This window comes from Schistocerca cancellata, chromosome 6 (genome assembly GCF_023864275.1).
Source record: "Schistocerca cancellata isolate TAMUIC-IGC-003103 chromosome 6, iqSchCanc2.1, whole genome shotgun sequence".
Lineage (NCBI taxonomy): Eukaryota > Metazoa > Arthropoda > Insecta > Orthoptera > Acrididae > Schistocerca > Schistocerca cancellata.
In genome coordinates this window covers 53,598,029-53,622,457 of record NC_064631.1, presented here as the reverse complement: position 1 = coordinate 53,622,457, position 24,429 = coordinate 53,598,029, and the positions used below count along the sequence as shown (strand labels likewise).

General features: G+C 41.7%; 1 protein-coding gene across 2 annotated transcripts in view; it reads right to left on the bottom strand.

Moving 5' to 3' along the window:
- The window catches only part of LOC126191448 (venom dipeptidyl peptidase 4-like), a 362,149-nt gene that overhangs the window by 189,172 nt on the left and 148,548 nt on the right, over positions 1-24,429 (bottom strand). For both annotated transcript variants that reach the window (XM_049932327.1, XM_049932328.1), the window contains exon 6: positions 16,117-16,304. In XM_049932327.1, coding sequence (XP_049788284.1) covers positions 16,117-16,304 — 188 coding nt within the window. The remainder of the gene's footprint in view (positions 1-16,116; positions 16,305-24,429) is intronic.

The following is a 24,429-nucleotide window of genomic DNA, read 5'->3' as shown; positions in this document are numbered from 1 at the left end:
TGCCTACAGGAAAATTAAAGAGACCTTTGGAAAAAGAGAACCACATGTATGAATATCAAGAGCTCAGATAGAAACCCAGTTCTAAGCAAAGAAGGGAAAGCAGAAAGGTGGAAGGAGTATATAGAGGGTCTATACAGGGGCGATGTACTTGAGGACAATATTATGGAAATGGAAGAGGATGTAGATGAAGATGAAATGGGAGATACGATACTGCGTGAAGAGTTTGACAGAGCACTGAAAGACCTGAGTCGAAACAAGGCCCCAGGAGTAGACAACATTGCATTAGAACTCCTGACAGTCTTGGGAGAGCCAGTCATGACAAAACTCTACTATCTGGTGAACAACATGTATGAGACAGGCGAAATACCCTCACATTTCAAGAAGAATATGATAATCTCATATCAATGAAAGCAGGTGTTGATAGATGTGAAAATTACCGAACTATCAGTTTAATAAGTCACGGCTGCAAAAACTAACGCGAATTCTTTACAGACGTATGGAAAAACTGGTAGAAGCCGCCCTCGGGGAAGATCAGTTTGGATTCCCTAGAAATATGGGAATACGTGAGGCAATACGACCCTACAACTTATTTTATAAGCTAGATTTTTTTTGTCATCAGTCTACTGACTGGTTTGATGCGGCCCGCCACGAATTCCTTTCCTGTGCTAACCTCTTCATCTCAGTGTAGCACTTGCAACTTGTAACCTACGTCCTCAATTATTTGCTTGACGTATTCCAATCTCTGTCTTCGTCCACAGTTTTTGCCCTCTACAGCTCCCTCTAGTACCATGGAAGTCATTCCCTCATGTCTTAGCAGATGTCCTATCATCCTGTCCCTTCTACTTATCAGTGTTTTCCACATATTCATTTCCTATCCGATTCTGCGTAGAACCTCCTCATTCCTTACCTTATCAGTCAACCTAATTTTTTAACATTCGTCTATAGCACCACATCTCAAATGCTTCGATTCTCTTCTGTTCCGGTTTTCCCACAGTCCATGTTTCACTACCATACAATGCTGTACTCCAGATGTACATCCTCAGAAATTTCTTCCTCAAATTAACGCCGGTATTTGATATTAGTAGACTTCTCTTGGCCAGAAATGCCTTTTTTGCCATAGCGAGTCTGCTTTTGATGTCCTCCTTGCTCCGTCCGTCGTTGGTTATTTTACTGCCTAGGTAGCAGAATTCCTTAACTTCATTGACTTCGTGACCATCAATCCTGATGTTAAGTTTCTCGCTGTTCTCATTTCTACTACTTCTCACTACCTTCGTCTTTCTCCAATTTACTCTCAAACCATACTGTGTACTCATTAGACTGTCCATTCCGTTCAGCAGATCATTTAATTCTTCTTCACTTTCACTCAGGATAGCAATGTCATCAGCGAATCGTATCATTGATATCCTTTCACCTTGTATTTTAATTCCACTCCTGAACCTTTCTTTTATTTCCATCATTGCTTCCTCGATGTACAGATTGAAGAGTAGGGGCGAAAGGCTACAGCCTTGTCTTACACCCTTCTTAATACGAGCACTTCGTTCTTGATCGTCCACTCTTATTATTCCCTCTTGGTTGTTGTACATATAGTACATGACCGTCTCTCCCTATAGCTTATCCCTACTTTTATCAGAATCTCGAACAGCTTGCACCATTTTATATTGTCGAACGCTTTTTCCAGGTCGACAAATCCTATGAAAGTGTCTTGATTTTTCTTTAGCCTTGCTTCCATTATTAGCCGTAACGTCAGAATTGCCTCTCTCGTCCCTTTATTTTTCCTAAAGCCAAACTGATCATCACCTAGCGTATTCTCAATTTTCTTTTCCATTCTTCTGTATATTATTCTTGTAAGCAGCTTCGAAGCATGAGCTGTTAAGCTGATTGTGCTATAATTCTCGCACTTGTCAGCCCTTGCCGTCTTCGGAATTGTGTGGATGATGCTTTTCCGAAAGTCAGATGGTATATCGCCAGACTCATGTATTCTACACACCAACGTGAATAGTCGTTTTGTTGCCACTTCCCCCAATGATTTTAGAAATTCTGATGGAATGTTATCTATCCCTTCTGCCTTATTTGACCGTAAGTCCTCCAAAGCTCTTTTAAATTCCGATTCTAATACTGGATCCCTTATCTCTTCTAAATCGACTCCTGTTTCTTCTTCTACACCTCAGACAAATCTTCACCCTCATAGAGGCTTTCAATGTATTCGTTCCACCTATCTGCTCTCTCCTCTGCATTTAACAGTGGAATTCCCGTTGCCCTCTTAATGTTACCACCGTTGCTTTTAATGTCACCAAAGATTGTTACCCATGGTTACCCATGGTTACCCATGGTTACCCATGGTTTCTTCGCAGCTACCTTCTTTGTACCTATGTTTTCCATCCCAACTTCTGTGATGGCCCTTTTTAGTGATGTCCATTCCTCTTCTACTGCGCTATTCCTTATTGCTGTATCTATAGCGTTAGAGAACTTCAAACGTATCTCGTCATTCCTTAGTACTTCCGTATCCCACTTCTTTGTGTATTGATTCTTCCAGACTAATGTCTTGAACTTCAGCCTACTCTTCATCACTACTATATTGTGATCTGAGTGTATATCTGCTCCTGGGTACGCCTTACAATCCAGTATCTGATTTCGGAATCTCTGTCTGACCATGATGTAATCTAATAGAAATCTTCCCGTATCTCCCGGCCTTTTCCAAGTATACCCCCTCCATTTGTGAGTCTTGAACAGGATATTCGCTATTACTAGCTGAAACTTGTTACAGAACTCAATTAGTCTTTCTCCTCTTTCATTCCTTGTCCCAAGCCCATATTCTCCTGTAATCTTTTCTTCTACTCCTTCCCCTACAACTGCATTCCAGTCGCCCATGACTTTTAGATTTTCGTCCCTCTTTACATACTGCATTACCCTTTCAATATCCTCATACACTTTCTCTATCTGTTCATCTTCAGTTTGCGACGTCGGCATGTATATCTGATCTATCGTTGTCGGTGTTGGTCTGCTGTCGATTCTGATTAGAACAACCCGGTCACTGAACTGTTCACAGTAACACACCCTCTGCCCTACCTTCCTATTCATAACGAATCCTACACCTGTTATACCATTTTCTGCTGCTGTTGATATTACCCGATATTCATCTGACCAGAAATCCTTGTCTTCCTTCCACTTCACTTCACTGACCCGTACTATATCTAGATTGAGCCTTTGCATTTCCCTTTTCAGATTTCTAGTTTCCCTGCCACGTTCAGGCTTCTGACATTCCACGCCCCGACTCGTAGAACGTTATCCTTTCGTAGATTATTCAATCTTTTTCTCATGGTAACCTTCCCCTTGGCAGTCCCCTCCCGGAGATCCAAATGTGGGACTATACCGGAATCTTTTGCCAATGGAGAGATCATCATGACACTTCTTCAATTACAGGCCACATGTCCTGTGGATACACGTTACGTGTCTTTAATGCAGTGGTTTCCATTGCCTTCTGCATCTTCATGTCGTTGATCATTGCTGATTCTTCCGCCTTTAGGGGCAATTTCCCACCCCTAGGATAAGAGAGTGCCCTGAACTTCTATCCGCTCCTCCGCCCTCTTTGACAAGGCCGTTGGCAGAATGAGGGTGACTTCTTATGCCGATTATTTATCAAAATTTAGGCAGTGGCAGGAATCGAACCCGGGACCTAAGCCGCTTTGATTATGAATCAAAGACGCTACCCCTAGACCACGGGTACTATTAAGAAAAAGGCAAACGTACGTTTGTAGCATTTGTAGCCTCAGAGAAAGCTTTTGACAATGTTGACTGGAACACTCTCTTTCAAATTCTGAAGGTGGCAGGGGGTAAAATACAGGGAGCGAAATGCTATTTACAATTTGTACAGATACCAGTTATAAGAGTCGAGGGACATGAAACGGAAGCAGTGGTTGGGAAGGAAGTGAGACAGGGTTGTAGCCTCTCCCCGATGTTATTCAATCTATATATTGAGCAAGCAGTAAAGGAAACAAAAGAAAAATTCTGAGTAGGTATTAAAATCCATGGAGAAGAAATAAAAACTTTGAGGTTTTGCCGATGACGTAATTCTGTCAGAGACAGCAAAGGACCTAGAAGAGCAGCTGAACGGAATGGATAGTGTCTTGAAAGGAGGATATAAGATGAACATCAACAAAAGCAAAACGAGGATAATGGAATGTAGTCGAATTAAGTCGGGTGATGCTGAGGGAATTAGATTAGGAAATGGGACACTTAAAGTAGTAAAGGAATTTTGCTAATTGTGGAGCAATGTAACTGATGATGGTCGAAGTAGAGAGGATATAAAATGTAGACTGGCAATGGCAAGGAAAGCGTTTCTGAAGAAGAGAAATTTGTTAACATCGAGTATAGATTTAAGTGTCAGGAAGTCGTTTCTGAAAGTATTTGTATGGAATATAACCATGTATGGATGTGAAACATGGACGATAAATAGTTTGGACAAGAAGAGAATAGAAGCTTTCGAAATGTGGTGCTACAGAAGAATGCTGAAGATTAGATGTGTATATCACATAACTAATGAGGAGGTACTGAATAGAATTGGGGAGAAGAGGAGTTTGTGGTACAACTTGACAAGAAGAAGGGACCGGTTGGTAGGACATGTCCTGAGGCATCAAGGGATCACAAGTTTAGCATTGGATGGCAGCGTGAAGGGTAAAAATCGTAGAGGGAGAGCAAGAGATGAATACACTAAGCAGATTCAGAAGGATGTAGGTTGCAGTAAGTACTGGGAGATGAAGTTGGACATGTTAGAGTAGCATGGAGAGCTGCATCAAACAAGTCTCAGGACTGAAGACGACAACAACATCATATAACTATGAAACTGTTAGAGAAGAACGCAAAACGTAGTTGATAACCATAGTAGAACTTAGTCTTAGTCTCCATAATAAGCCATTATTACTCATTAAAAATCGTGGAAGTGGTGTTCACTTAGTTTTGGATGTACAAACATTGAATAGACATGTAAAAACCGAATGGGATGGACCTGCAGCTATAGAAGAATTACTGTCAAAGTTTGAGTAAATTGAATTCTTTAGCTCACTGGGCCTAAAACCTGAATATCGGCAAGTCCCATTGGCCACAGAGTAAAGATCATAGACACCTTTCTTATTTGTTGATAAATATTACATTTTTAAGCGCTACCCACGCCCCATACGTGTAGTAGCTTTTGTCCATGCTTTAGAAAAAAATTTGAAAGACGTATTGGTACGAGAACTAAGAAGTCATGTAGACGATTTACTACTAGTTTCTAACACTACAAGGTGTTAACACAAACTTCAATCTCATAAGAAGAAAAGGGAATAAAATAATACTTTTCAAATCCCATTTTGAGTGACAAGAATTGAAATTTTGGGCCCTATTATACGAATTAATGGAATACAAACTGATCTAGGAAGAATACAAACTACAAAAGATTGTTGACAATAAAAAAAATGCGAAGCAGGTACGATCATTTTTAGAATTTGCTGGTTTTTAATACAAATTTAATTTCACGAATTATTCTATAGTACGAAAAACATGAAATGATATGACAGCTGCAGATTTATTTGGACTTTTACCAAAAGCTAGATGAGATATGACATGTAATTTGCGGCAGTTGAGTGTTAGTGAAAGCATGTCATATTATATCCTGTTAAATTAGGCCGGCCGGTGTGGCCGAGCGGTTCTACGCGCTTGTCTGGAACCGCGCGACTGCTACGGTCGCAGGTTCGAATCCTACCTCGGGCATGGATGTGTGTGATGTCCTTAGGTTATTTAGGTTTAAGTAGTTCTGCGTTCTAGGGGGACTGATGACCTCAGATGTTAAATCCCATAGAGCTCAGAGCCATTCGAACCATTTTTTGTTAAATTAGAAAATACTATAGAAGTAGTATAGTGTTTAAAATATTTTATAGATGTTGGTGAACCGAGAATTTATTACAGACACTGGTACAAAATTTGTAATGAATAACTGAAAAAAAAGACTTAGCTCAGGAAGCAGCATGTCTTATTAAAATTTCTAAATAGGATCGAAACCTAATCCATCTGTAACAGTAGTGAAGGAAACCTCCAGAATGAGATTTTCTCTCGGCAGAGGAGTGTGCGCTGATATGAAACTTCCTGGCAGATTAAAACTGTGTGCCCGACCGAGACTCGAACTCGGGACATTTGCCTTTCGCGGGCAAGCGCTCTACCATCTGAGCTACCGAAGCACGACTCACGCCCGGTACTCACAGCTTTTTACTTCTGCCAGTACCTCGTCTCCCACCTTCCAAACTTTACAGAAGCTCTCCTGCGAACCTTGCAGAACTAGCACTCCTGAAGGAAAGGATATTGCGGAGACATGGCTTAGCCACAGCCTGGGGGATGTTTCCAGAAAGAGATAAGTTTGGAAGGTAGGAGACGAGGTACTGGCAGAAGTAAAAAGCTGTGAGTACCGGGCGTGAGTCGTGCTTCGGTTGCTCAGATGGTAGAGCGCTTGCCCGCGAAAGGCAAAGGTCCCGAGTTCGAGTCTCGGTCGGGCACACAGTTTTAATCTGCCAGGAAGTTTCATATCAGCGCACACTCCGCTGCAGAGTGAAAATCTCATTCTGGAAACATCCCCCAGGCTGTGGCTAAGCCATGTCTCCGCAATATCCTTTCTTTCAGCAGTGCTAGTTTTGCAAGGTTCGCAGGAGAGCTTCTGTAAAGTTTGGAAGGTAGGAGACGAGGTACTGGCAGAAGTAAAAAGCTGTGAATACTGGGCGTGAGTCGTGCTTCGGTAGCTCAGATGGTAGAGCGCTTGCCCGCGAAAGGCAAAGGTCCCGAGCTCGAGTCTCGGTCGGGCACACAGTTTTAATCTGCCAGGAAGTTTCAGTGAAGGAAATCTGACAACTTTGTTACACATATAGTTTTTCGACAACATAATTCCTAGGCACAACTGATACCTGGACTGAAAGTTATTTTGAACAAAATACCTGGACTTTTGCCAGTAGGTATTAAATAGGAATTTTATCGTGAAAATAGTCCGAAGACATAATTCTACACAGTGGTAAGTTATAAATGTGAAAGAAGAATTAAAGAAAGAGGTCTAAAATAGTGAAAGACAAGGATGCGAGTGTGGATGATGTGGTGCTGGTCAACATTTATCATCCTAGTTCCAATATAAAGGAAGACTAGTGAGTTTTTCCACAGATACGAAGATTCTGGCAAGGCAGCAGATAATCCACAAAAGCTGTGTTCCCTGCAGACCATTCAAACGTCAAGGAGGGAGGTATGAAATAACGGTGACATTGTTGAGAGATTCATTACGTAAATGAAGTTCTCAAGGAATCCACATTCTTCATGACTTTTGTAGAACGACACATTCAAGCACCCTAGCAGGTGGTCGCAGTTCTTCGTATTTCGTTTTCCACTTAATGATCCTCCTCGTCTACTACTTCAATATACATTATCATTACATTTTCTTCTACTATTCTGAACTATAACAATGAATTTGCAAATGATAGCTTTTATTAATTATTTTGTTTCATGATAATTTGCCAGCCAATATTTCATCACATGTGATAAATATTTTAAGATCTGAACTGTAAATAAAGGTAAGGGACAAGTTGCTTGCCTTGAGAAATTTTGCAGTGAAATTTCAAGAAATTCTCATAAGCAAAATATTTTAAGTACATGCATTGTGACTGTTCTCGAATATAGTTGCAGCATGGGTGCACATACTGTGGCTCATGAGCCACATACAATGTGCCATTCGTGTGATGGCATCCCACCCCTCACTGACGTTCCTGTAATTTTTTCTTTTTTTCACTCATCTTTAATTCCCTTCTGAAATGGACAGAGGGGGCTCTTTTAGATCTTAGTTCTCTGGAACCAAGTCTGCCTGGCATTGGATCAGAAAGATCCCAATTCATAGTAATAACTTGTCTCATTGCAGGATATATTTGAGCTTGCGACCCTTACACACTTACAGCAAGGAGTTATGCGATCCATGGTACAAGGAAGTCTGTGAACCTCTGATTTACAGTAACTACATGATATCTAAATAGTTAAGTCTACCCAAAATTTTATTCTTAAAATTTCATCAGTGAGTACTTAACACTGTTTACTCGGAAACTGAGTGCATGTAACATGATTTAGCGTTGCTCTACTGCTGTGCCATTCGTGTGATGGCAAATTAACAAAGCTTCCCTGCAAAACTTCACAAAAATACCAAATGGAAAGGCCCAAATTGTTTCACTTTCTGCAAGTAAGATCTGCATTAATAATGTTTACAGTTATAAAGTATAACAAACTCAAAATTTAATATATGATTCAGCACAATATAAAATTTTGAAATACACCTTATTACAGCCCATTAACAATGTGAAGGATGGCCCTTAACATACCTACAACCACTTTATCACATAAATTGAACTATGGTAAGGAACAGAATTAAACATTATTTACTTGCTAAATTTAACATATGCCTACTTTGGAACTACTGCATGCACATATCCTGATCTAGCTGCCGTTGGCAGGAACTTAAAATTTTAGATAAGGTAGCCATTTCTCAGTTAATTGTGGAACTGCGAACAAGTATGAATAAAGCCTATCATTTACCATGTCCCACATGCAATAGCTCTTTTTCTCGTCTATTGTTCCCTTCGCATTATTTAAAGCCGTGGTCTTCATGTAATCAACTCACAGCATGTCTAAGGAAAGTACGTAAGGTGGTAGAGTAAATTTTTTCGACCATTTTAAGAACGCCTCTACAATAGGTAATCAACACTGGCCGAAAATAGCAGGGTGGGACGACTTCTCAGGGTCTGTGGGCGTGGTGGTGATGGTGGTGGTGGTGGTGGTGGTGGTGGCATATGGTGCTGGTGGTAGCTCGCTGTCTTTGGAGAAATGTATGTAGCCTTCTTTAGTGTCAAAATTCCTTATCTTTTGCTACCTTTCTTACTTTCCAATTATTAATACCAGTTCTATCTTCCTCTTCGTTTACGTTCAGTAATCCTTATTGTGACAACTGTTCTTCTCCATCACAATTTGAATTTCCAAGATTTTGGGAATTAGGAAGATTATGAGATGACACAGAAATGTTGGCTTAACTACACAGCATTACCACCTACTATACCACTAAATATGATTTTTTGTGGTACACTGCAGTGCTGTTTCTGTTTGAGAGTGTTAGCAGTGTCACGTTGACAAGCGAAAAATGTCGCAGGTCTCTTGATGAGAACATGATCTTTGCAATACTAACTTGAATGTTATATTAAAATGAAAATTATGCAAACAGCAGTAAAAATAGCATCAAGGTAAAGCAACTCAATATGCTATATTAAAAAAGTAACTTAATGGGAACAAATTCCAACAAAATAAGTAAGCTTGCAAACTGGCTACAAACATTGCTGGATGAGGTAGTAAAATTCACTACTTAGTAGACAGAGATTAGATGAAACTGTGCAGCCAGAAGTGTTTATTGGTGAAACAGGAGTAAGTACATCTCAATATAGTAAATAAGTATGGGGGGGGATAGGTATGATTTTTAGACAGGACTCTGTATCACAATAATGTAATATGATAGGAAATATGGCAGGCATACCGAAGATGGAGGACCTACACATATGTTGATAAAAGGGAGGAACTGAATACAGAGGGTTTGTTTTAACTTGAGGCAACTTGAAATATCTCGAAAATGAGCCGTTGTACGAAGAGAATTCTAGGTGTAAACTTAATGTTAGTGAAGGGGACATCTGTTCGTGCTGTAACTGGCCACCTTCTAACCACTGCTCCTATGTCGATGGGGTCAATTTTGTGTATTCAAATGGGAACATCTTAGTTTGTAGCATATTCGGACTCTGCGCCAAAAGACACATACGGTTTACTCAAACCATTATTTCCTTTGAGATAAATGACCTTGTAATAGCACCATTTGATTCTGCATTTCATGTATGATGTACAAGTAAACCTGTGAGTTCTAACGATTTATACTGATGGTCAGACGTCACTTGATTGTTGCGAATGTGATTGTACAGTATAAATAATATGTCTAGACATTGAAATTTGTGGCAAATAAGCTACTTCTGTGGTAGCTCCGTTTTCTGTTCCCTACGGGATTGATTGTGGTGAGTCTCAAAACCATCGGCATGCCTGATTTCGATTGCCCATCAGGGTGTTGTGGTTGCATAATACAAACCACAACAGTGGGAGTAAGGTAGAGTGTCCATGACGTAATGGTCACAGGCGCACCTGCCGTGGATACTCTCCGTAATCAAGCATTCCAATGATGAGAGGAAAGGCGTCTCGCCGATATCAGGCATCCAGACTGAAACAGGAAACTACTGCATCCACCTTGAGATGATGATGTTTGGTTTGTTGGGCGCTCAACTGCGTGGTTATCAGCGCCCGTACAATTACCCAATCTTTGCTCAGTCCAATTTCGGCTCTTTCCTGGATGATGATGAAATGATGAGGACAACACAAACACCCAGTCATCTCGAGGCAGGTGAAAATCCCTGACCCCGCCGGGAATCGAACCCGGAACCTCGTGCTCGGGAAGCGAGAACGCTACCGCGAGACCACGAGCGGCGGACATGCATCCACCTTGTTGTTCTTGGATCACGCTAAGCTTATTTGCTAACTGGTCATCGTAACGGCTAACAATATAGCACTGCACAGTAAAATTTGCAACACTAAAATTTCGAACGTAGGTATCAACTGTTACATATCACATTGTAAACAAATGGATAATCAAATGCGTCAGGTCTTAATTGAAAAAGCAGGCACATTTGATATTTGTCATTACAACGCCAACTACCACGAACAGAAAACAATGGTTTGAGTAAACCGTACATACATTTGGCGTAGAATCCGAATATGCAATAAAAATGAGGGGGGTGGGGGTGGGGGGGAGGTTGCCATTTGAAAACACGAAGTTCACCCCAGCCACACACGAGGGGTGGTTAGGTGGTGGCCAGTCGTAGCACAGATGGGTGTCCCTTTACTGATAACTTTGCACCTGGAGCATTTTTCTTGTTCGGTATGTCGTTTTCGAGATATTTAGTTGTCTCAAGGTGAAACAAACACCCTATATGTAGGGAAAATTTCTCTGTAAAGGAAGGGAGAAACGTGTGGTGAAACATGGTGTGTGTGTGTGTGTGTGTGTGTGTGTGTGTGTGTGTGTGTGTGTGTATATATATATATAGTAGGTTGAATTAAATAGGGAATCATTGAAAATGTAAAAGATGTAAGTCTGTTGTTGAAATAAGACAGGTTTTGGAGGCAAAAGAATAATGACATACAAAATGCATTAGAGATTAAGTTTCGTAAGTAGTTAGAATATTAATCCACCTATACTGTTACTAGCAGCAAACTGAGAAATTGTTGTAAAAAGTTAGGGCAGTCTGACTCTGATGTAATATTGCGGCTTTCTCATTTCAGCGCTTTACTACGGAGGCCTTAAGAGGCATATATAATAAACATTTAGAATTAAACAAAAAATACAGGCACAATACAAAAGTGTGCTGCAGTGACATGAAGCTCGGAAACAGGCTGCTTATAATAAAATATTGTGTGCCCAGAAAGCACGTAACTTTAACAATTACAACTGGGATATGATCACTGGTGTCTTATTGAACTATGAAATATTTCGAGACATCCAGTAAATAAAATTGAGAATTCTAGTTCTACATCCATAAAATGAACGTTCTTAACTTTATAATAAGTAGCGTTACGTAAAGATCTTCAGATAAGGTACCTAAGACAATTACAGAAGGCATTGGTGAACTGCAGAAGTTAAGAAACGGGAAAAGTAGTTGAAATTGTCACAAAATTAAGTGTGAGGATATATGGTGTTACATTATCACTTCGGAATAGTGATGTGTTTTTCTACGAATTCCTTACCTACAAATGATATTTGCGAACAAAAAAATGATGAAGTGTTATATAGGAGAGCACAACTGTGTGGACTAATTGTGAACTGTGCATGACACGGCTCTTGGGGATGGGACAGTGATCGTAGTAACTTCGTGAGGGAAGTACCTGCGCGGACGTGATGTGAATGCTCCGCGAGTCGATGCCCGAGGCTGCCGAAACGTTCCGTTGCAAGAAATAACGCTGGAAAATAGAACAGTAGCTGTAATCTGCGTAAAACAGAGGAATTAATCTGTCATTCTGAATTCTGGGATGGTAAAACATTTTCCCTGGTTAGATGTGATGAAGCTTTTGTTACTTAATGGACAATGTAAATATTTTTTATCAGTATATGAACTATTTATTCGAGCAATATCAGAACAATCGTTGAGAAAATTTGTAATACTACATTTCATTTACTTCCAGGGAACATTGTCACTGAGTGCAACAGTGTAGGACTATACCTGCTTGGGCAGTCAACTACGAAAAAAAGAAAATGCAGAATCTCCACCAATTTAAGTCAGCCAAGTCTCAACTCTTCAGTGTGGCACTAACAATACAAATCCTGATGCTATCTTATCTCTGATTTCCACCACGCTCACGTTCAATGGAGTTCTGTGCGTTTTTATCATTGTACATCATGTGATCAACAGCGCCCAGACACCTATTGGAAGACATAAATCTGGGGTGTGATCCTTGAAATGGGTTAAACTCTGATGGGGTCACTTTCAGTTAAGTGGCAATGTCTGAGTTGAAATGGCAGACCATGCTTCAAGAGTCGAAACTAAAGAAGGAGTGATGTTGAATGCTGGGGTCAGGAGCGCTGGCAACATATTAAGTTATTCCAAAGGTTTTCCATTGTCTTCAGGTCGGGATTCTGCGCGGGGCAGACCATTTTAGGAATGTTATTGTCCACAAATGATTAGCTAAGAGATACTTCTATGTCACACGGTTTATCGTCAAGCTGAACCAATATTCATCTCCAAACAGTTCCTCTACTGTATGCCGTACAAAATGTTGTAAAATGTGTTCATATCCGTCGGCATTTACATTGACTTGAGCCTCAAAAGGTGACGACACCCTAAGCACCTTCAAGCTGTAAAACCACCACCTCCGCCCTTCACTGTTACCACTACATGTTACAGCCTAAAGTTAGGACCGGGAACGACAGAGAAGAGAAGGCAGTGAGAAGAGGCCAGCCAATCACATGCTGACCGACCTCCCTCCAGGGCGACAACGCGACAGCAGCGGTCCCTAGGTGGACACGACATAAGCACGCGGCCGACTGGTGGCAACGCACTTCGATAGCAGCTTCAACGTTAGCCACTTCGTTAGCAATCTCTGTGTAGATCAGTTAGTGATCAGCAGTCACTGCAGTTCAGTTGACAGTCTTTTGTCAGTTGCAGTCGCTAGGACCAGAAGTGTCACTTGTGTTTGTCTACTCTTCTCTGAAGAAGACTGATTATTTTGTATTTTGCCCTTTGCCTGCGACACATCTGTGTAATAGCACTTGTGGATGATAAGGTTTAAAGTACTATAAAAACTCTCACATCAAAGTATTTGCACTTGTCTTGTTGAAATAAAACTCAGTAATACGTTTTGATTGATTGTCTAGCAAACTGAGTATGCAGGATTCCTAGACACTACACTACACACGATGACATTTAACATTCTCGAGGCATTCACCAAACTCAAACTCTTCCATCGTATTGCCACAGCGTACAGCACCGTTCATCAGCCCAAATCACTCGTTTCCAATCACCCATCGTTCAGCGGTGTCGTTTACATCAACTCAAGCGTCGCTTAGAACTCACTAACAGAAATTTCGTGGCTAATGAGAAACTGATCGACCACTGCTTCGCATTCTTTTTAACTCCACAGTGATTCAGTTATGTGGTAGCACTGTGGAACTCACGAGCGATTCCTTCCTCTTATTTCATGCGCTATTTTGACAAATTCTCCGCAGTGTTCGACGGTCGCTGTCTGTCGGTCTATGAGCTCTACTTGGTCTTGGTTTGACTGCTGTTGTTCCCTCGCCTTTCCTCTTCGCCATCGCATTAGCAACAGTCGAGATGATGTCTGTCGTGGACTTGTCACTCTGGTGAAACGCAGTAAGTAGCTCACATTCGAAGTCTCTGAGCTGCTCTGACCATCCTGTTCTGCTGTCACTGCTCCTCTACTGACAACGCAAATATTTCCAGAGTCCTTTTGTACTTGTGTATCCGCCACCCGCGATCTATAGAGGACAATTCTGCATTATACAGGAAAGGCCGGATACTTTTTGTTATGACCTGATGAAACTACAATCGTCCAGTTATAACTCTGGGTTCTTCGATTGCTCTGGGAGAAGGCTGATCGCGACTACAGCATCTGAACCACTAGTTCACTTTACTAGAAGAACGATAAGGTGGTTTACTTTACATTGGTACAGGAGTGTGTCGAAAATTAACAACTATGTTTGAGCAGTAAAGAATCACTTGATGCAAACGATTGCAAACTCTTCTAGAGAAGTACAAATTCAAGTACAAGTGTTATAGGCCCTTTGCTGTTCCTTTTTCTATAAACGATTTGGGAGACAATCTGAGAAGCCGTCTTGGGTTGTTTGCTGATGACGCTGTCTGTTATCGACTAGAGAAGTCATCAGAAGATCAAAAAAAATTGCAAAACGATATTTGTATGGTCCGAAAATTGGCAATTGTCCCTAAATAACGAAAAGTATGAGGTCATCCACATGAGTACTAATAGGAATCCGTTAAACTTCCGTTACACGATAAATCAGTCAAATCTAAAGGCCGTAAATTCAACTAAATACCTACGAATTACAATTTCGAACAACTTAAATTGGAAGCAACCCACAGGAAATGTTGTTGGGAAGTCAAACCAAAAACTAAGTTTTATTGGCACGACACTTAGAAAATGTAACAGACCTACTAAAGAGAGTGCCTAGACTTCGCTTGTCCGCCATCTTTTAGAATACTGTTGTGCAGTGTGGGATCCTTAAGGGATACGATTGACAGAGCGTACTGAAAAAGTTCAAAGATGGGCAACACGTTTTGTATTATCGTGAAATAGAGGAGACTGTGTCACTGAACTAATGGATTTGGAACGGACGTCATTAAATCAAAGTCCTTTTTCGTTGCGGAGTATTCTTCTCACGAAATTCCTATCATCAACTTTCTCCTGCAAATGCGAAAATATTTTGTTGACACTGAGTTGCATATGGACAAACGATCACCATGATACAATAAGGGAAATCATAGCTCGCACGGAAATAAATACGTGTAATTCTTTCCGTGCGATATACGCGATTGGAATAATAGATCATTGTGGAGGAGGTTTGATGAACCCTCTAGCAGGCACTTAAATGTGGTTTGCGGAGTATCCACGTAGATGTAGATGAACAGTTACAAAAGTGTAGTCGCACGTGAGACCTGAATAGCATTGGTGTCCTAACGAGATGATGTAGACTGCTTCACTGGGGGTCACGAACTGCGGCAGAGCGAGTCCGTGTTTGGCTCTATATCGACACCCGTGCGATGGCAGTGCGGTGCTGAGAGAGGAGGGAGGGGGGGGGGCGTGTCTTCAGGACCATTTCCCATTCACCAGTGCGGACTGCAGTGAGGGATCGCTGTGTCTTTGGTGTGGCAGTGTCAACTTTGGACAACACTATACTTTCCATCAGATAGTGTAGCAAGAATTATATCTTGGAACTCTTCCATTTAGTCCGTGTTTCATACAAAAACAACATGGGAATTGTGAGTCCGCGTTGATATAAAACACTTTTGTTATTTATTTATGCCCCAAGCTAGTTTCAGCGACAAATATCGCCATCATCAGCGAGCTCTTCAAATCTCATTTATTATACATTACAAAATTGTTTTAAGATTGTTGTCCCTTTTTTGGCATGTTCTCTATGTTTTCTGTTGCTGATTTTCTCGGTATAGACTATGTCATTTTCAACAGTGAGAGAGTTCGTTGGACGGCTTGCAGCTATTTTTATACACAGAAAAGCATAACTTTCACTTTTCGTTCATAATCCAAACAACAGCAAGATGGCGTAATATTTTGGATTAAGAAAGAAGTTCAAAGGTTATGTTTTTCTGTGCATCTTTCCGTCGATATACCGATATGTCGATAATTTTTTTCGATATGTCGAGGGCCGATAATGATATAGTTTAAAATATCTATGTATCGGGTTCCCGATATTTTTGAAGTATTAACAGTCCTGCTGCCAACACTCACCTTCGTACACCCAGTCCGCGGCGCCGTTGTAGACCGTTCCCGGCACGCCGTCCGCTGTGATCGCCGTCGGCTTGTCTCCCGGCTGACGCAGGTAGAAGAGGTTGTTCTGGTAGACGAACGCCATTGCGTTGCCCACCGGCGCCCATTTGGCTAGCTGCATGCCGTCCTCACAGATTTCGTACGTAGTGCTGGAAGTACCATTGCCAAATGTTAACAATGAAACAGTGTAACTTGAACAAAAGAACTGAGTTGCGTTAGCAGTACCGTCAAACATTTTGCAGACGTCGTCGTCCTCTACAGTGAAGTGCTATCTAAAGGAAAGCTGCACAGGTATCCTGTCTGATCTACATAAGGTGTTGAAGTGAGGCGAAAATTAAGTCAATCTACATCGGTGACTGTTTACGTATCACTTATGCAGTTTATCGTCATGTGAAGTATACTGAACGGGACTATCATTGGATGTCAAATGTGTATCAAGAAGAATAGAAGAACTTGTGAAGGATATGTCTGACTGAAGCGACAGCGTCACGGAAATGCGGTAAAACCTGATTTGATATACAGCTGAACAATAAACCTCGTGAAGGCATACTTGCAAAATTTCACGAACAAGTATTAAGCGAGGAATATACAGATACAGTGCAATTCCCTACAACTCGCTCCAATAGGAATAATGAAGAAAAAGTTAGATTAATAAATGCACAAAGAGGCACTAACTCTTCCTAGACACTATAAGAGACTTGAAAATGAGGAAGTCCTAAAATGAGGTTCTATGGCAATTAAGGTCAGCAATGCATTTCATAGTTGTTTGCTGAAGCATTTTCCGCATTGTCGTCCATAAAAAATCCATCATTGTTTGCTGCCAAAGATCTCCAAGTAACCGAACATAATCGTTTCCTAACTTCCTGCCAGATTAAAACTGTGCGTCGGTCGAAACTCGAACTCGGGAACTTTGCCTCTTGCGGGCAAGTGCTGTACAATCAGAGCTACCCGGGAACGTCCCGTCTTCACAGCTTTACTTCCATCAGTACTTCGTCTGCTACCTTTCCAACTTCACGGATGTTCTGAAAAGCTTGCAAGACTAACACTACTCTCCGCAGTATCCTTTCTTTCAGGAGAACTTCTGTGAAGTTTGGAAGGTAGGAGAGGGGGTACCGGTGGAAGTAAAGCTGTGAAGACAGGACTTTAGTCGTTCTCGGGGTAGCTCAGTCGGTAGAGCGCTTGCCCCCGGGTAAGGCAAAGATCTAGAGTTCGAGTCTCAGCTCGTACACAGTTTTAGTCTGCCAGGAAGTAACTTATCAGAACACACTCCGTTGCAGAGTGAAAATTTCGTTCTGGAAACAAATCAATGATCGGTTCAGTTAGACCAGAGGACCCAGTCCACTCCATGTGAGTACAGCCCACACCATTATGAAGACACCGCCAGCTTGCACAGTACGTTGTTCAAATGGCTCTGAGCACTACGGGACTTAACATCTGAGGTCATCAGTCGCCTAGAACTTAGAACTACTTAAACCTAACTAACCTAAGAACATCACACACATCCATGCCCGAGGCAGGATTCGAACCTGCGACCGTAGCGGTCGCGCGGTTCCAGACTGAAGCGCCTAGAACCGCTCGGCCACACCGGCGGGCTACAGTACGTTGTTGTTGTTGACAACGTGGGTCCATGGCTTCGTGGGGTCTGCGCCACACTCGAGCTCTACCATCAGCTCTTACCAACTGAAATCGGGACTCATCTGACCAAACTACTGTTATCCATTCCTGTAGGGTCCACCCTATATGGTCAAGATAACTGGATAGGTGCTGGAGGTGATGTCGTGTTGGTAGCGAAGACACTCGCTTTGGTCGTCTGCTGCCACAGCCTTTTAACACCAAATTTGACTGCAGTGTCATAACGGATACGTTCGTCGTATGTCCCACATTGATTACTGCGGCTGCTTCATGCAGGGTTGCTTGTCTGTTAGCACTGACAACTCTACGCAAACACCGCTGCTCCCGGTCGTTAACTGAAAGCTGTCGGTCACTGCGTTGTCCATAGCGAGGGGTAATGCCTGGAATTTGCCATTCCCGGAAAAGTCTTGAAATTGTGGATCTCGAAATACTGAATTATCTAACCGTTTCCTAAATGGAATGTCCCATGCCTCTGCCTCCAACTGCCATTACGCTTATCTTAAGTCCCGTCGTGCGGACACAATCATGCGGGAAACCTTTTCACACGTATCACTTGAGAACATGTGACAGCTCCGCTCAATGCACTGCCCTTTTGTACCTTGTGTACGCGACACTACCGCCATCTATCTGTGTGTGCATGTAGTTACACCGTCATTTTTGTCACCTCAGTGGTGATGATGATGTTTGGTTTGTGGGGCGCTCAACTGCGTAGTTATCAGCGCCCGTACAATTACCCAATCTTTGCTCAGTCCAATTGCGCCACTTCCCTGGATGATGATGAAATGATGAGGACAACACAAACACCCAGTCATCTCGAGGCAGGTGAAAATCCCTGACCCCGCCGGGAATCGAACCCGGGACCCCGTGCTCGGTAAGCGAGGACGCTACCGCGAGACCACGAGCGGCGGACTGTCACCTCAGTGTCTTGCGAGTCACTCGATTCAATCACGAAGTTATTTTGATTGTCTGTATACTGCCGAGTGAGACAGAGGAAACGTACTTCTCTAATAAAGGCAACAAAACATGAAGTTCAGAAGGCGACGGCCCTCCCCTCCAACCTTTTTTTTTATGAGCTGAAAAAAGCTTTTTAAATGAAACAAACGTTTTTAACTTTTCGCGTATTATTCTTCATAGATACATATTCATTTCTGAACTTAGTCACCCTGGAGACTTACACATTACTCCCTACGAGAGACCAAATACCGTCAGTGCAGTATGTTTGATTTTGCTGATTGACTGACAACCTTACCTCTCCCTACAATACTTCATCACTACCGAAGTGAAGTCCTCGACGACGTTTTTAAGTTTTGGAAACAGGTGAAATTCGGATTGATGCATTCCCTGTGCAAGAGGAGGAGGAGGCCACAACAAAGAGATTCATGCCGGAAATTTTATTTTCGCCAAATACGACAAAGATCTGTCATAAGTCGATTTTGTAGTTTGAAATTACTGTAGCTGTGGTGAGAAAGAACGACAGTTCCATGCCGCGCGGGATTAGCCGAGCGGTCTGGGGCGCTGCAGTCAGGGACTGTGCGGTCGGTCCCGGCGGAGGTTCGAGTCCTCCCTCGGGCATGGGTGTGTGTGTTTGTCCTTAGGATAATATAGGTTAAGTAGTGTGTAAGCTGAGGGACTGCTGACCTTAGCAGTTAAATCCCGTAAGATTTCGCACACATTTGAACATTTTTTGACAGTTCCATGCGATAACATATCACACGAGCTCAAAATGTTATAGGGAAGGGAAGCTGGCTAAAGCCGGAAATGAGTTCAGCCGAAATTTGTTCAAGGTTCTAAGTTTGTTCAGAAAGGATATATTAAATATAGTTGGTGGTGGAGCGTTTTTATTGCTGTCAGACGTAGTTTACCTTGTAGTGAAATCGAGAAAGAAGTTACTGAGAGTCAGTATGGGTAGAGGTTATACTTCCAGATCAGAATGAATAAATAATTGGTTCTTTTTACCGATCCACTGACTCGGGTGAAACAGCTGCTGAACAGTTCAAAGAAAACTTTAGTCTCATTTGAAGTATGTATCCCACTCATACTGTTGTATTTAAAATCTGTGGTAGGCATAAAACGTCGTCCGAAGTTGTACAGAATGCTTTCTCAGAAAAGCATTTCGAACAATTAGATCAGGTGTCCACTCTAAGTGTGAATGGTTGAGGAAACATACTTTACGTCTTAGCAACAAATAATCCTGAATAAGTAGGGAGCATCTTGACGGATACGGGGATTAATGACCAGGACGCACTTGTAGCGAGACTGAATACCGTACCATATACAGTATCGCTCAAAAGTATTTTGTACCTTTTTATTTACACGCGAAATCAAAGCGATCTGGTTGTTACGCCAGAAAACTGTGACTTCAACGCGATTACGTGTATTGATTCCGGAGAACAGGTAGGCAAGGGTTTTAGACGTAAGTATCTTTTCCAGTGGGCTCCTAAGTGTAGAATGAAAAGACCGCAAAAAATGTAGAGACTGGTCAAAAATTCCTTGGAGTGTTAAGTTTAATCTCTTCTTCTGAGACGAGATACGGTATGTTCGACGGCCGAAAAAGAAGAGGAAGGATAGAAAGCACCACGTACCCACCATGAAGCAACGAAGATGAAACTGCCGTGGCATGAAGCTCTTTCTCACGAAGTGTTGTAGGTCTTCTCGTCGAAATTCATGGGGGAATGGCTAGTATGAAGTATGGTGAAATGTTAACAGATCGTGTGGTACCTCATGGAAAACGAAATGTATTTCGCAATTGGCTATTCCAGCGTGGAAACGATCCAAAAACACTTTAGTCTATATGAAGATAGCTCTGAAGTAGCACAAAGTTAAAGTAATCGAATAGCAAATCCAAAAGCCAGACTTAAAGTGCACAGAACATCTTTCAGGCGAACTGCATGGTCGGGTTCGCCAACAAGGTTGCACCAACAGGTAGTCTTCCTTCAAATAGTTGTGTGGTCACAGGAAGAAGATTCCCCAGGTGCGATTGGCCAAACTCGTGGATTGTATGTCATCCAGGTGTGCTGCACTAATACAGGCAAAGAGCTATGCAACCAAGTATTAAACTGAGAACATCACCCGTCAAGACGTCATTATTGCTCCCCTTCTGTTTCAACAAAATTCTTTTGAGTCTATGAAATGTGTGTGTTTTATTATTGATGCAAAAATTAGAATCCTATAACGTGTGCAACAAAATAGTACACATAATAAAGATTTGATAATCTCTATCTTTTAAATTTTTCTCCTAATGAATTTTTTCCGAATTTTTTGCGTCTACGAAATACCTTTGTGCGATACTACATATATTCTCTTGACACCCTTCTAAGAGGCAATTTCCACTCCTTCCAGACTGCTTATGTAGCGTAGCTCAGCTGTGGTATGAATTCAAAAAAAAGTTTCGACGTCAATTGATATATACCACATCCCACCCATGAACCATGGACCTTACCGTTGGTGGGGAGGCTTGCGTGCCTCAACGGTACAGATAGCCGTACCGTAGGTGCAACCACAACGGAGGGGTATCTGTTGAGAGGCCAGACAAATGTGTGGTTCCTGAAGAGGGGCAGAACCCTCTTCAGTAGTTGCAGGAGCAACAGTCTGGATGATTGACTGACCTGGCCTTGTAAAACTAACCAAAACGTATTTGCTGTGCTGGTACTGCGAACGGCTGGAAGCAAGGGGAAACTACAGCCGTAATTTTTCCCGAGGGTTTGCTGTATGATTAAATGAAGATCACGTCCTCTTGGGTAAAATATTCCGGAGGTAAAATAGTCCCATATTCGGATCTCCGGGTGGAGACTACTCAAGGGGACGTCGATATCAGGACAAAGAAAACTGGCGTTCTACGGATCCGAGCGTGGAATGTCAGATCTCTTAATCGGGCAGGTAGGTTAGAAAATTTAAAAAGGGAAATGGATAGGTTAAAATTAGATATAGTGGGAATTAGTGACGTTCGGTGGCAGGAGGAACAAGAATTTTGGTCAGGTGAATACAGGGTTATAAATACAAAATCAAATAGGGGTAATGCAGGAGTACGTTTAATAATGAATAAAAAAATAGGAGTGCGGGTAAGCTACTACAAACAGCATAGTGAACTCATTATTGTGGCCAAGATAGAACCGAAGTCCACGACTACTACAGTAGTACAAGTTTATATGCCAACTAGCTCTGCAGATGACGAAGAAATTGATGTAATGTATGATGAGATAAAAGAAATTATTCAGGTAGTGAAGGGAGACGAAAATTTAATAGTCATGGGTTACTGAAATTCGATAGTAGGAAAAGGAAGAGAAGGAAATGTAGTAGGTGAATATATATTGGGGCTACGAAATGAAAGAGGAAGCCGCCTAGTAGAATTTTGCACAGAGCTTAACTTAATCATAGCTAACAGTTGGTTCAAGAATCATGAAAGAAGGTTGTACACATGGAAGAACCCTGGAGATACTAGAAGTTTTAAGATAGATTATATAATGGTAAGACAGAGATTTAGGAACCAGGTTTTAAATTGTCACACATTTCCAGGCGCAGATGTGGACTCTAACCACAATCTATTGGTTATGAACTGTAGATTAAAACTGAAGAAACTGCAAAAAGGTAGGAATTTAACGAGATGCAACCTGGATAAACTGACCAAACCAGAAGTTGTACAGAGTTTCAGGGAGAGCATAAGGGAACAATTAACAGGAATGGGGAAAGAAATACAGTAGAAGAAGAATGGGTAGCTCTGAGGGATGAAGTAGTGACGGCAGCAGAGGATCAAGTAGGTAAAAAGACGAGGGCTGGTAGAAATCTTTGGGTAACAGAAGAAATATTGAATTTAATTAATGAAAGGAGAAAATATAAAAATGCAGTAAGTAAAGCAGGCAAAAAGGAATACTAACGTCTCAAAAATGAGATCGACAGGAAGTGCAAAATGGGTAAGCAGGGATGGCTAGAGGACAAATGTAAGGATGTAGAGGCTTATCTCACGAGGAGTAAGATAGATACTGCCTACAGGAAAATTAAAGAGACCTTTGCAAAAAAGAGAACCACATGTATGAATATCAAGATCTCAGATGGCAACCCAGTTCTAAGCAAAGAAGGGAGGGCGGAAAGGTGGAAGGAGTATATAGAGGGTTTATACAAGGGCGATGTACTTGAGGACAATATTATGGAAATGGAAGAGGATGTAGATGAAGACGAAATGGGAGATAAGATACTGCGTGAAGAGTTTGACAGAGCACTGAAAGACCTGAGTCGAAACAAGGCCCCGGGAGTAGACAACATTCCATTTGAACTACTGATGGCCTCGGGAGAGCCAGTCATGACAAAACTCTACCATCTGATGAGCAAGATGTGAGACAGGCGAAATTCCCTGAGACTTCAAGAAGAACATAATAATTCCAATCCCAAAGAAAGCAGGTGTTGACAGATGTGAAAATTACCGAACTATCCGTTTAGTAAGTCACACCTGCAAAATACTAACGCGAATTCTTTACAGACGAATGGAAAAACTGGTAGAAGCCGACCTCGGGGAAGATCAGTTTGGATTCCGTAGAAATGTTGGAACACGTCGGGCAATACTGACACTACGAATTATCTTAGAAGAAAGATTAAGGAAAGGCGAACCTACGTTTCTAGCATTTGTAGACTTAGAGAAAGCTTTTGACAATGTTGACTGGAACACTCTCTTTCAAACTCTGAAGGTGGCAGGGGTAAAATATAGGGAGCGAAAGGCTATTTACAGTTTTTACAGAGAGCAGATGGCAGTTATAAGAGTCGAGGGACATGAAAGGGAAGCAGTGGTTGGGAAGGGAGTGAGACAGGGTTGTAGCCTTTCCCCGATGCTATTCAATCTGTATATTGAGCAAGCAGTAAAGGAAACAAAAGAAAAATTCGGAGTAGGTATTAAAATCCATGGAGAAGAAATAAAAACTTTGAGGTTCGCCGATGACATTGTAATTCTGTCAGAGACAGCAAAGGACTTGGAAGAGCAGTTGAATGGAATGGACAGTGTCTTGAAAGGAGGGTATAAGATAAACATCAACAAAAGCAAAACAAGGATAATGGAATGTAGTCGAATTAAGTCGGGTGAGGCTGAGGGAATTAGATTAGGAAATCAGACACTTAAAGCAGTAAAGGAGTTTTGCTATTTGGGGAGCAAAATAACTGATGATGGTCGAAGTAGAGAGGATATAAAATGTAGACTGGCAATGGCAAGGAAAGCGTGTCTGAAGAATAGAAATTTCTTAACATAAAGTACAGAATTAAGTGTCAGGAAGTCATTTCTGAAAGTATTTGTATTGAGTATAGCCATGTATGGAAGTGGAGCATGGAAGATAAATAGTTTGGACAAGAAGAGAATAGAAGCTTTCGAAATGTGGTGCTACACAAGAATGCTGAAGATTAGATGGGTAGATCACATAACTAATGTGGATGTATTGAACAGAATTGAGGTGAAGAGGAGTTTGTGGCACAACTTGACCAGAAGAAGGGATCGGTTGGTAGGACATGTTCTGAGGCATCAAGGGATCACCAATTTAGTACTGGAGGGCAGCGTGGAGGGTAAAAATCATAGAGGGAGACCAAGAGATGAATACACTAAGCAGATTCAGAAGGATGTAGGCTGCTGTAGGTACTGGGAGATGAAGAAGCCTGCACAGGACAGAGCAG